Here is an 11,586-nt window from a genome sequence, read left to right as displayed (position 1 = left end):
AAACTCAGTGTCAAAGAGATCAATTAGCGCGTGGTGGATAATGGCTTCTTATAGTTTGAGTTTACCAACAATGCATGTTGCTTCCATTAAGCTAATTCCAAAGCTAGATTCCAAGGTTTTGTTGTGCCCTTCACCACCTGCTTATACCAAACTAACAAGAATTTCTTCCTCAATCCGTGCTATGGGATCATCTGCTTCTTCTCAGTCCAACCAGGCAGACAAAATTGAAACTCAGTCAGGTAATAGGTTATTGGATTGAGTTATCCTCAGTTTCTTTATCTTTGCTGATTTCCATTGTTGTATGGTTCTGCTCAGTTTAGATTAGAAGAAAGTTTTGTTCAATTGAACAATAGTTTATGATGAAACTACCAATTATCTCAAAAGCTTAAGCTAAGCGTCTCATGAATGATTTTATATTGTTATTTTAACCCGCTCCCACACGGAAGAATCCATTTGGGCTTGAAGCGTAAACAATGCACAGGCCACCTATCGTAGTAGGTGGTCTCAAATTCAGTTTTTATTTATTTATTGAAGGCGGTAATTATTGAACTCTAGACCGCTTGATTATAGAGACTCTGATACTATAAAAATAATCTGACTCACTTAAATGGTTTTTGATTATTATTTTAAACAGTTATTTGGGGAAAGAGAATCCCAGTTTTCTCTTATTAAGCTATTGGCAGGCTGTTATTGTTACTCTTTTGGTGATTGTTAGAATAAATTTTCAAAAGTTGTTTTTTTGTTTGTTAGGGTTGATATGAAAGAACATGTTTCAGCAAGTACTATTTCATTACTCTCACTAAATATAGCATTTGCAATGTTACATCCGGCCACTGGTTATTCTTGATATGCTTATTCATGTGGAATTTGGTTCTGCTGACATAATTTGATGGAGTGTACTTGAACATGATCATACTCACTATTATTCACTAGACTAGAAGTATTCATGTTTTAAACTATTGTGAATCCTCCATCTTCAACAGTGTCTTTCTGATCTTTGCAGGAGCCGGCAGTGTTGATTATAAGTCTCTAAGCAATGACGAGTGGAAGAAGCGGCTGACAAATGAACAATTTTATGTTACTCGCCAAAAGGGGACTGAGAGAGCCTTCACTGGGTATGTTTCTGAACTGCTACTAAGAGTTTAGGAATACACTTTAGTGTCATGCTTAGTTAGCATTTTGTTCTGCTAGATTCAAGATCATATTACTGGTCTCTTTCTTCTTGCTTGCTTGTTGCACTGAATTACTAACTTCTCTTGCTTTTGATTCCAATTTAATTGAAATTCTTCAATTCTGTTCAGTTAAGCAATTTTCTATCACAGGAAAAACACTATGTTGGGTACTTCGTAAGGAAATTTAGGTACTTCTGGTTTAAAACAGATTTAAATTTCTCACCAATTTGTCACATTCCTTATCGTTTTCTATATTATGTTGGAAATTTCACATTCAACAGTTGTATATGGTATTTTCATGGGCGGTTAATTCATCATTTAAAAGATAGAAGTTTGAATCCACTTCCTTGATGTTAGTTGTTTAGCATTAGATATCTCATAACAGTCTTTTGCTGCTTCAACTGCTGTGTAAGAATTAGTCATTTCTTGTCAAACAGTGTGTCATTTTCTGTAATTTTGATGCTGAACCATTTGGCTTGAGTCAGTTAAGTGTTCAGGGCAAGGTAAGGCTATAAAATGCTACAAAATCTGGTCTCTGAAGTCTACTTGTATACCATACTGGGACTGATAAAACGAATTAGTCTATTGCTGCATAGGAATTTATTCTCATGTCAATGTTATATTCATCATTTTTCTTTAATTCATTTCAGGGAGTACTGGAATACCAAAACCCCCGGGACTTACAATTGCATATGTTGTGACACCCCTTTATTCGAGTAAGTAATATATATCTGCTTCATATTCGTATGCACGTTTGTTTCTTACCCTGACCTCAATCAACTCAAACTGACTTTGCGCCGTTTTGTGTTTCCCAGATCATCTTCTAAGTTTAACAGTGGAACTGGCTGGCCATCATATGACCAGCCAATTGGCAACAATGTGAAATCAAAACTAGATTTGTCAGTTATATTCATGCCGCGCCAGGAAGTTCTGTGTGCTGTTTGTGATGCTCATCTTGGACATGTGTTTGATGATGGTCCTCCACCCACAGGAAAGCGTTATTGCATCAACAGGTAAAGAACCACTTGAATCCAGTCTCGTTTTTAATGTTATTACCATATTTGAGTCAGATTATTTTTACTCAGAATCAACTCTGAAACATAGAAGCTACTCACTGTGGCTTCTCCTTAGAACTGATTTTGTCTTCCGAGCCAGTTGTGTTTCCCTTAGCTCACCTTTGATATGGAATTCCTGCAGTGCTTCTCTCAAGCTCAAAACGAAGCAGTAACGAGTGAACTAATTGTCAGCCAGAAACAGATGATCTGATACAAGAGATGGCGACTGGTGAGGTTGTAAATGAAGAGCATATCATATTTGTGCTGTTTTTCTTACTTACGGAGAAAAAATGTCCCTGTATCCTAATACTTGAGAAATGAAATGAATAAGAGGAATACAATAGTGAAAATTCAAATTCTTATGACAATGAACTATTTTTGTTGGGCAGTTGTGGATATTGTTGTGAGCTTTGCCAGCTTAAAATCCGTTGTTCGTTGACCGGCAGGTTTAAAATGTATAGGAGTGCGTAAATTGTTGAGTTGGATTAAATAAGTTTTTGTTCCCTGTAAATTGCGGGAGATTTGGTTTTAGTTCATTGTCGGAGTAAAATTGTAAAAATACTTATTCGTTTAGAGGAATTACAAGGTTTTAGTCCCGTTAAAACTAATTTGTCATGTGCCCGATTGTAGTTATGTGGTACGCCCAAGTGTATAAGTGTGTTTACCTGACATCCAAGATGTGATAATAAGGGTCATAGTACAAAAGTAAAGCGAAAATTAAATGAATAAGGGCGTAAAGATAAAAAACAGTGACAAAAAGTTTGATTAAAAAGTTTAATCATTCTCAGGTTTTTTTAAATAGGTAAATGTTAGTTGTTAGTAGTAAATTAGTCACTTCTCAAAGTTCAAATCCTGAACTCTTCACTCTTCATCCCATTGTGTGAGACTCACTCTCTATTGAGAAAAGAGAATATTGAGAATAGTCTCATTGAGATTTAAGAGTCACAGTGGCCTCACTCTCCAAGAAGTGGCCTCACTCTCCAAGAAGAAGAGTACTGTAATCAATATTAGAGAGTTGATATGCAGAGATTCAAACCTTTTACCTCTTTCAGAATATAAGTTCGTTTCACCTCTTAAAACATTCATGTTACTCGGGAGAATGATAAATTAAAGAAGTAAAGAAGTAACCAAGAGCTGCAATCTTCCTTTTATTATAAAATGGACTGCCAAACTCCCTCCAATGGTCCTAATAACGAAAGAATTGCATAGTTTATCCCAACTGAAATTCTTAATACTACTATTGTAATTATGGAAATGACTACTTGTGTCCTAGCATTCAATCGGCATTTTTAAAGAAATGCATGGTTGACCCATGAAACCAATAATTGAAACAATCAATTTTGTCAAGACCACCACAAAGAATTTTCAAGATCAGTAATGTTGCATCAACAGATCAATGTGCTTTTGATATGATATTTATTGAGACGCAAAATATTTAGAACATTCAATAACTCTATCCTGCCAACTGAATCCAGCTACTTCCAGGTTGCTTATTAGCACTCCCTTCTACCATTTTGTTTCTCAACTCAATGCAATTTTTCCACATTGATGCTGATGCATAAATGTTAGACAGTAGAACATTGGTTGAAGGTTCATTCAGTTCGGTATCAGCAAGCATCTTTGATATTTTGTTCCCTATTTCAGCATTCTCATGTTTAGAGCAAGAACCGAGGAGTGTCTTCCATAGAAGAGATTTTGAATGAAAGGGAGCTTCCTTTATCAAAGCCTCGGCGTCTTCCAGTTTCTCTGCTCGGCCAAGAAGGTCAACCATGCAGGCATAATGATTTATGGTTACTTCATAGCAGTATTTACTTCTCATGTACTCAAAATATTTGAAACCTTCCTCCACCAATCCAGCATGACTACATGCAGCTAAAACCCCAGTGAAGGTAACACCATCAGGTTCCAATCCAGCTTCTTTACCCTTGTTAAACAGGTCAATAGCTTCTTTCCCAAGCCCGTGATAAGCATATCCATATATCATAGTCGTCCAAGATACCAAATTATGGTCACTGATAGTATTGAAAAAATGGCACGCTTCTTTAATATTTCCACATTTACTATACATGTCTGTAATGGAAGAAGCAACATGAAGATCAATTTCCAATCCAAGTTTGATAGCCCAGGAATGGAAACATTTCCCCATGTCCAATGCTGCTAAGCCAGCAGCAGCTGAAATACAGCTTGATAAGATAGACTCGTCAACCTGAAAAGTGGGAACTGTTTGGAATTCTGCGAAAAGCTTAAGTGCTTCTTGATGATAACCATTTTGGACCCAAGAAGTTAACATGACACTCCAAGAGATAAGATCTTGCTCTTTCATGGACAAGAATATCATGAAAGCATTCAAAGTTTCATGTTTAAATAATGCATACATGTTAATCAGGGCACTTCCAACAAATGGATAATCTTCAAATCCCGCTTTCATGATATAGGAATGGACCTGTTTTCCTACATCAAGTGCCTTTAGTTCTGCACAAGCCTGAATAACACTAATTAAGGTGAACTGACTAGCTTTTGAATATGGAAGCATATCATGAAAGATCCCCAGAGCTTCTACAAAGTGCCCTGATTCTCTGCATCCAGATATGATAGTAGTCCAGGAAAACTCATTTCGCATTTGCATCTTTTTGAAAATCAATTTTGCATCATCAATAGCTCTACATCTAACATACATCTCAAGAAGAACATTATCTAAGGCCAACCTAGAGTCATCTTCAAGAGGATTTTTAATCATGTAAGAATGTAAAGATCTTCCTTCTTTAAGCTTAAAAAGGTTTCCACAAGCCCGTAGAACATAACTGATTGAAGAACTGCTTTGTGCAATACCAACTTCCTTCATCGCACAAAACAGCTCTAAAGCTTGCAAATCATTTGAACTGAGAATTAAACAGTTCATCATGGCATTAATGCATATTTCATTCTTATTGCAAATGTCAGTAAAACATTTATAAGCCTCTGATATCATCCCAAAGTTTCCATACATGTTGATAAAGGCACTACCAATGTATGAATCCAACTTAAAGCCAAGTTTGATGAAACCACAGTGAACTTGAGTACCAGTATGCTCTGTTTCCAAATCTGAGCACAAACTGGCAACACTTGCAGAAGTAAATGGATCTGGCTTATTACCTTCACTAAGAAAATCAATGTAAAACGAAAGACCTTCCTTGGATTTTCCAATCTGATTAAACCCAGCAAGTAAAGCACACAATGCCACATTATCCTTCTCTTCAAGGATTTGAAACACTTTACAAGCATCATCTAATAATCCTAGTTTAGCATAGCAGTCAACAAGGGCACCACCGACCACAACATCATTTTCAATCCCAACCTTCACAATCTGGCAATGAACACACCTCCCAAGTTCAAAATCCAACACATCAGCACAGAGTTTAACAAAGCTCGCGTAAGTAAAATGATTCGGCGACACAGCAGAGTACCCCATCTCATGAAACAACTTCAGAGAACCCTGCACATCAGACACCTGCACATAAGCATTCAGCAAAGCATTCCACAATGCCTCACCCCTCTCACCCAAACAAACCCCATCAAAAAACTTCCTCGAATCCTCAACATCTCCACAACCAGCGTACATATGAAGAATCGAAGCACCACAAAAGCTACACGAATCAAACCCAGTTTTCACTATCAACCCATGAATGACCCTACCCATCACAACATCCTGCAACACCCTACAAGCCTTGAGTGCCACAGAGAAACCAAACTCGTTGGGGTGCAAGCCGGACCTACACAAGCGACGAAACAAGCTCAGACCCATTTCATGTTGCCCCACATGGACATAACAAGAGACCAAGCTCGTCCAAGAAACCAAACTTGGTTCAGGAATTTCATCAAACAGGTTCTGTGCATTCTCAAGTTCCCCAATATTCCCATAAAACCTAACCATGTTGTTTTGTACAAAGACATCCTTGTCAAGGGCAGTTTTAACGAAGAGAGAATGAAGGGTTCTGCCATAGTTTATGTCTCCATGGTCCCTCAGGTGCTGCAAGAGTGAGACACAGTCTTGGAAGCAAAACCTCACGTTGTTTGGTAACTCTGAGGATGTTTGTGAATGGAGGGTTCTCGTTGTTGACTTTGGTTTGTTGGATACATTGGTCAAGTGGGTTCTGGAAAACAATGAGAGTGTGGCAGAGACACGTTTGGTTTGAATGGAGGAAAAAATGGTGGGAACCATGTTTTGTGACGACCATGAGTGCGAAACTTGGAGGATGGAGTTTGGAATTAGATTTTTTACTCATGGAGAACAGAGTGAAGGTAGATAGGAGAGTGTTGGTTTAAATACGACATTTTTGTTTTACATATGTTTTTATGGCCTCTACGAGACTACCATTTTATAGTAAAAAGTTTCAGTCGTATAATGTTGAATGGTTGAGATTAAATTATTGAAATGACTGAATTATTCGTCTCTAAAACCTAACTACTTGCTCTCCTCCTCTCAAGTCCTAGTGGGGTCGCCCTCCTAAGCACCCGCATTCTCATCCACCTTCTTATTCTTCCAAAAACATGACTCGTCAGCCTTCGAGGGATGCTTGGGAGGGGATTCCGCACTCGGGGGAGAAGGGACTGACACTCATCGATGAGGATTCTTTGTTGTGGGAGATTGATCTCCTCCGACGACGTGTGACGTACTCTAGTTGCATTGCGGAGGATCGGACGGGCGAGAGGGACGCATACTTAGACCGGTAGGTTTATTGATGGACGCTCAGCTTCACGATGCCAACTGGAGCCTTTACTAGCTTCGACTTCAGCATCACCCCCATTAGCACCTCCACCGGACGGTGAAGGAGGGCCTTCAACACCACCATCTCTCTTCTATACCACATCTGCTCCCGCGTGTTATCATATAGTGCCACAAGAGATCGTTTGGTGACCATGACTATGGTGAATGTGGACGTGGAGGTCATTCAGATTGAGGACATTGACGATGATACTGGAGCAGAAGCAGGTGTGGGAGCAGGAGTGGAGAATACTGAGGAGTCAGAGGAGTTGCTTGAGGACTTACTGTCAGGACTATAGCTGGGGGTGGGCAGTGTAGGGTTGGCATAGGCCGTTGGTGTGAGCCACTTGTCTTTTGAGGAACAGGGTAGAGTCGATTATGTATGGTCCATCCCCGTGCGTGTAGGACCATAGGAGTATATGAGACACATAAGATTCTTTTAAGTAAGGATTTCATGCTTACGATATATTCTCTCGGCTTTATGGACACATAAGTTCAGTTTGTCTATTGCTAAAATAACACATTAATAATATATATATACATAATGTATTTTATGAGAATAATATTTTAAATAAGAACATAACAACAACATCATGACCATTGGATCTAATGATTAATATTAAACAAACTAAAAGATCATTGCATTTACTGATAATATACAATACTTAGTTACTTACATAACACGAGTATTGAAGAAAGATGAACAGGAGGCTACATACACAGTACTTCCCTACCTATGATCCTGATTGATACAAAACTTATGCTAAAACAAATTAAGTAAATGAAAACACACTTCAAATACATCATATTATAACTCTAATGTTGATAGGTGTCCCCTAATATTCCTCTAGCCCATAAGCCCATTATGACGCTGTGATTCTCTCAAAGTTGCCAAGTCTATTGTCTGCCAATCTTGAAGCATAAGCTGATTTCTTGTACTCATACCATGTGAACTCTTTGTATAAGCTGCTTTCATTCCCTTTCATGAGACAAGGCAATGGTGCAATTTTCTGACTCAATGGTGGACCACCGAAATAAATCATGGAGAGTCTGGATTTGAAGCCATTTGCCAAAACCCTGTGCCTCACACTCCGGAACCGTCCATTAGTCATAACCTGTGTGTTGTAGATCACCGACGTTGAAAGCAGAAAGAAAAAACATTTTAGATTCCTTAATAAAGATATATACTTGCGTCAGAGTCACAAGGTATAAAGGGCAAAACCCATCTGAATACCATATTCAACCATGCTATTTTTTTATTTTTCTCTATATATTACTATCGTTCTATTAATTAATTAATCAAGTTTTCAACATTGGGGTTTGTTCGGGAGTTGAACCGAAAAGGGCCATGACTACTAATAAACAAGTCAAACAAGATTCATCAACTAGCTAGTGAAAAGGAAGAGTTATCCACATGTGTCAGTCAAAGTATGACATCTTATCCATAGGTACAAGAAAAGCAATAAACAATAAAGAAAGACTTTGTCTGATTTCTTTTAAATTTTTTGACTTTCAAAACTGGAATATTTTTCAAAAATAATTTTTAAAACTTCTTTTTCAAAAGAAAAAAACAATCTACAGAAAAATGTGTGGTTTGAAAACTGAAAATATATAGCAAATAGAACTGTTTATACCAAATAATTTTAAAAAAAATTCAAAACATTATCAAACAGGGCCTAAATTCTTTTCATGCCTCTCTTGAATCCAACACCACCAATAAGTCTGAAAATATATAGCAAATAGAACTGTTTATACCAAATAATTTTAAAAAAAATTCAAAACATTATCAAACAGGCCTAAATTTTTTTCATGCCTCTCTTGAATCCAACACCACCAATAAGTTATTAATTGGTATAATAAATATCATGTAATAATAAATAATATAAAATTCGTAAATTCTACCGTACCTTCATTATTATATGGTACATGACTGACGTAATTTGACGTGTACCAAAAGGAAACCGATATTTGATAGTATATTTGAATTTTTTTTACATTTTAAAACATATATGGTAAAAAGAAGAAACATTCACTTAAATGTTATTGGTCAACGTCACGTTTTGTATCATACCTCAACTAAGTGTTGAGCTATGATAGCAATCACCTATAAAATTTTCATTACAAGAAATTTTGACAGGGCTACCCAAAAAAAATAGGAATATGTTAATTTATTTGTCTCAGCCGCATCTAAATATTCTACTATTCTTTGCATATTATTATAATAGCGGTTTGAGACTCTACCTGAAGAGAATCACCGACATTGATGAAGAAGGAGTTATGATCAGATGGCACAGAAATCCAAGTCCTATCTCGAAGACAAATTTGGAGACCAGAAGTGTTGTTAGACCTGAGCAACGAAATGATTTGCGGATCTGTGTGCTCACCAAAACCCATCACGTTTTCACACCTATTCAAAGCCATCTCAGGACATGGAGGGTAATGGTTGAGCCTGAAGACAGAGTCACTCTCCTTATCCATTAGAAGCTTGCTGAACACATTCTTCTGTTGAATGTTCAACCCCTCAGCCATCACTTCAAGAATCTCACCAGCCATTTTCTTCACAGAGGACATGTAATCACTCAGCAAACACCTGCAACAAACACAGAAGTAATGAGAGAAAGAATAATTGAACGTATCTTTTTGAGTTTTGACCATTACTTTTACTTTTTTGTTACATAAAGTTTTGGTTAAGAACTTGAGATTCTTTCTTTGTATTGAAATAGTAATGAGTCAGGGGTCATATGGATCCCTGAAAAATGTTGGGCATCTTTATAAGTTTATCACTGAAAAAAGGAAATAACCATGCAAAAATTGTGTAAATAACTTGAGTGACATTTCATCTGACATATGCACAAGTATTTCTTAGGTCTATGGACGAACTTGTTAGTGTTTAACACATCCCAGAATTAGTTTGGTTATTCACTCAATAATTAGGCTTTGTAACCAACCAAAATCTTATTCACAAATTAAAAAAAGGGTTCTTTCTAAATAATTTTTGCACATAAAATCATATTATAAATAGCAAAATGGTAAAAACATAGTTCATGGTTAGAAGAGCACAAAATTGTCCTTCAAATAAACATACCTGAACTTGTCTCTGTTTTTGCCAAAAGCAGGGGAGAGTCTGGTGGAATTGTACTCTTGATTATTTGTAAGAAGAAGATATTCAACCCAACCAACATCACCGTTCTGTCCAATATTCTTTGTACCATAACCAAATGGATTGGGTGGTCCAGCTTTTTCCTTCTGATTGAGGGGCATGGAGAAAAACTTGCTAGCTTCAGACTCCAACATGGAGATTGTTTCCATGGGGACACCATGGTTGATGACCTTGAAGAATCCAAACTCTTCGCAGGCCTTCACTATGAGGGTCTTTGCGTCGGGTTTGGAGAGGTCAACCACAGGTATTGTGTTGGAGAATGTGGTTGGTTTGCAGTTCAAGATGTAGGAGTATTGCTCTGTTGTTGGTTTGGACAACACTACCATTTTGTGATGTAGGAGTTTTTGCTTTTGCTATGTTCTTGAGAGGTTAGAGAAGTGGATGAAAGAAGGAGAGAAAGAGATAGAGAAGCAAAGATGTATGATGATTGAAGAGTTTTTCTTGGAAGGTGAATGAATGAAAAACAGAGTTGATAAGGCTTTTGAGTTATGAGTAGAGGATGTTTGAGAAAAGTGGTTTAGCTGCTGGCTATTTATACTGAAAATATAATGGGATTGGGGGGAGGAGAGGGTGTGTGTGGCAGTAAGAGAGAAGCTTGGATTGCTCAACGTGTAAGCACGTGTTTGGATACACCTTTGATATATGAGAGACAATTTTGAAACTCAAAACCTAGCTTTTTCTCTAAAACCCTTGATCCGCACATACTATATCTTATGTCTCAAGCTCTACCCCTCTAAAGCTTTTTCTCTGGACCCCTTGATTTGCACAAGCGTGAAAGTTAAAGCACACTTTATTATTGCACATACTATCTCCAAGTGTCTGAGTTATAGTTAAAATGAAAGTTAAAGCACACTTTGTTAATGCAAGAGTCAAATTCCATCTAAAATAAAAGCACACTATTAGATTAAAAAAAAACCTAACTCAATCCAAAAGTTAGCTTAAGAGTAGAGAATTGTTCTACTATTTATAAACATTTGTTTAGTTATATTTCTAACCAATATAAAAGTTATAACACACATTTTGTGTATCAAAAACTATATTTTCATACATATGTACTCATGAAAACGTTAAACAAATACATCCAAAGAAATTATTGTTCCGCATGTCTCACCTCGAAACAAATAGACTTTACAAGCAATGTAATATAAAATTGGACTCATTTTTAATCTTAGATTTAAAAAGGAAAGTTATATCTTCACACAACTGACACACTTAATTACAAATAAAAATAGAAAGAAAAAAAGAAACGAAAAATAAGTGGTATAATAGTTTATGTTTAAAAATATAAAAAAATCAAGTAAATAGAAATAAAATAGAAGAAAAAAGTATGTGTGAACAAAGCTACTTTTAAAATAGTAACTATGTTCATCACAATCTTGCTAAAAAGCAGTCCCTTCATCACCTATTCACCTACCTTAGCTAGGAGGGGAAGATTGTTAGCTTAGATTTCCTTCCACT

At 36.8% G+C, this 11,586-nt stretch overlaps 3 protein-coding genes across 3 annotated transcripts; 1 reads left to right on the top strand and 2 right to left on the bottom strand.

Moving 5' to 3' along the window:
• Positions 1-2,758, top strand: LOC130746778 (peptide methionine sulfoxide reductase B1, chloroplastic). Its single transcript, XM_057599502.1, has 5 exons — positions 1-239; positions 1,004-1,115; positions 1,823-1,888; positions 1,988-2,185; positions 2,370-2,758. Exons 1-5 carry the CDS (start codon positions 41-43, stop codon positions 2,398-2,400), a joined length of 606 nt encoding a protein of 201 aa, XP_057455485.1. The 5' UTR covers positions 1-40; the 3' UTR covers positions 2,401-2,758.
• Positions 2,759-3,473: 715 nt separating this feature from the next.
• LOC130746777 (pentatricopeptide repeat-containing protein At5g27110-like) lies at positions 3,474-6,525 on the bottom strand. The gene has a single exon (XM_057599501.1). The coding sequence runs from the start codon at positions 6,423-6,425 to the stop codon at positions 3,681-3,683; it is 2,745 nt and encodes a 914-aa protein (XP_057455484.1). The 5' UTR covers positions 6,426-6,525; the 3' UTR covers positions 3,474-3,680.
• Positions 6,526-7,581: 1,056 nt separating this feature from the next.
• Positions 7,582-10,748, bottom strand: LOC130749542 (gibberellin 2-beta-dioxygenase 1-like). The gene is made up of 3 exons (XM_057602916.1): positions 10,054-10,748; positions 9,210-9,558; positions 7,582-8,083 (listed from the first exon to the last, which is right to left on the bottom strand). Exons 1-3 carry the CDS (start codon positions 10,452-10,454, stop codon positions 7,832-7,834), a joined length of 1,002 nt encoding a protein of 333 aa, XP_057458899.1. The 5' UTR covers positions 10,455-10,748; the 3' UTR covers positions 7,582-7,831.
• Positions 10,749-11,586: the final 838 nt, after the last annotated feature.

Source organism: Lotus japonicus, chromosome 3, assembly GCF_012489685.1.
Source record: "Lotus japonicus ecotype B-129 chromosome 3, LjGifu_v1.2".
NCBI classification, from domain to species: domain Eukaryota; kingdom Viridiplantae; phylum Streptophyta; class Magnoliopsida; order Fabales; family Fabaceae; genus Lotus; species Lotus japonicus.
This window is presented reverse-complemented; position numbering and strand designations above follow the sequence as displayed.

What these genes read in the sequence shown, in the direction of transcription:
- LOC130749542 (XM_057602916.1), bottom strand. Translation starts at nt 10,454, where the DNA reads ATGGTAGTGTTGTCCAAACCAACAACAGAGCAATACTCCTACATCTTG. An exon ending in AAAAACAGAGACAAGTTCAG is followed by an intron (nt 9,559 to 10,053) that starts GTATGTTTATTT and finishes TGTTTGTTGCAG; the next exon opens with GTGTTTGCTGAGTGATTACA. An exon ending in ATGTCGGTGATTCTCTTCAG is followed by an intron (nt 8,084 to 9,209) that starts GTAGAGTCTCAA and finishes TACAACACACAG; the next exon opens with GTTATGACTAATGGACGGTT.
- LOC130746778 (XM_057599502.1), top strand. Translation starts at nt 41, where the DNA reads ATGGCTTCTTATAGTTTGAGTTTACCAACAATGCATGTTGCTTCCATT. An exon ending in CAAAATTGAAACTCAGTCAG is followed by an intron (nt 240 to 1,003) that starts GTAATAGGTTAT and finishes TGATCTTTGCAG; the next exon opens with GAGCCGGCAGTGTTGATTAT. An exon ending in TGTGACACCCCTTTATTCGA is followed by an intron (nt 1,889 to 1,987) that starts GTAAGTAATATA and finishes TGTGTTTCCCAG; the next exon opens with ATCATCTTCTAAGTTTAACA.
- LOC130746777 (XM_057599501.1), bottom strand. Translation starts at nt 6,425, where the DNA reads ATGGTTCCCACCATTTTTTCCTCCATTCAAACCAAACGTGTCTCTGCC.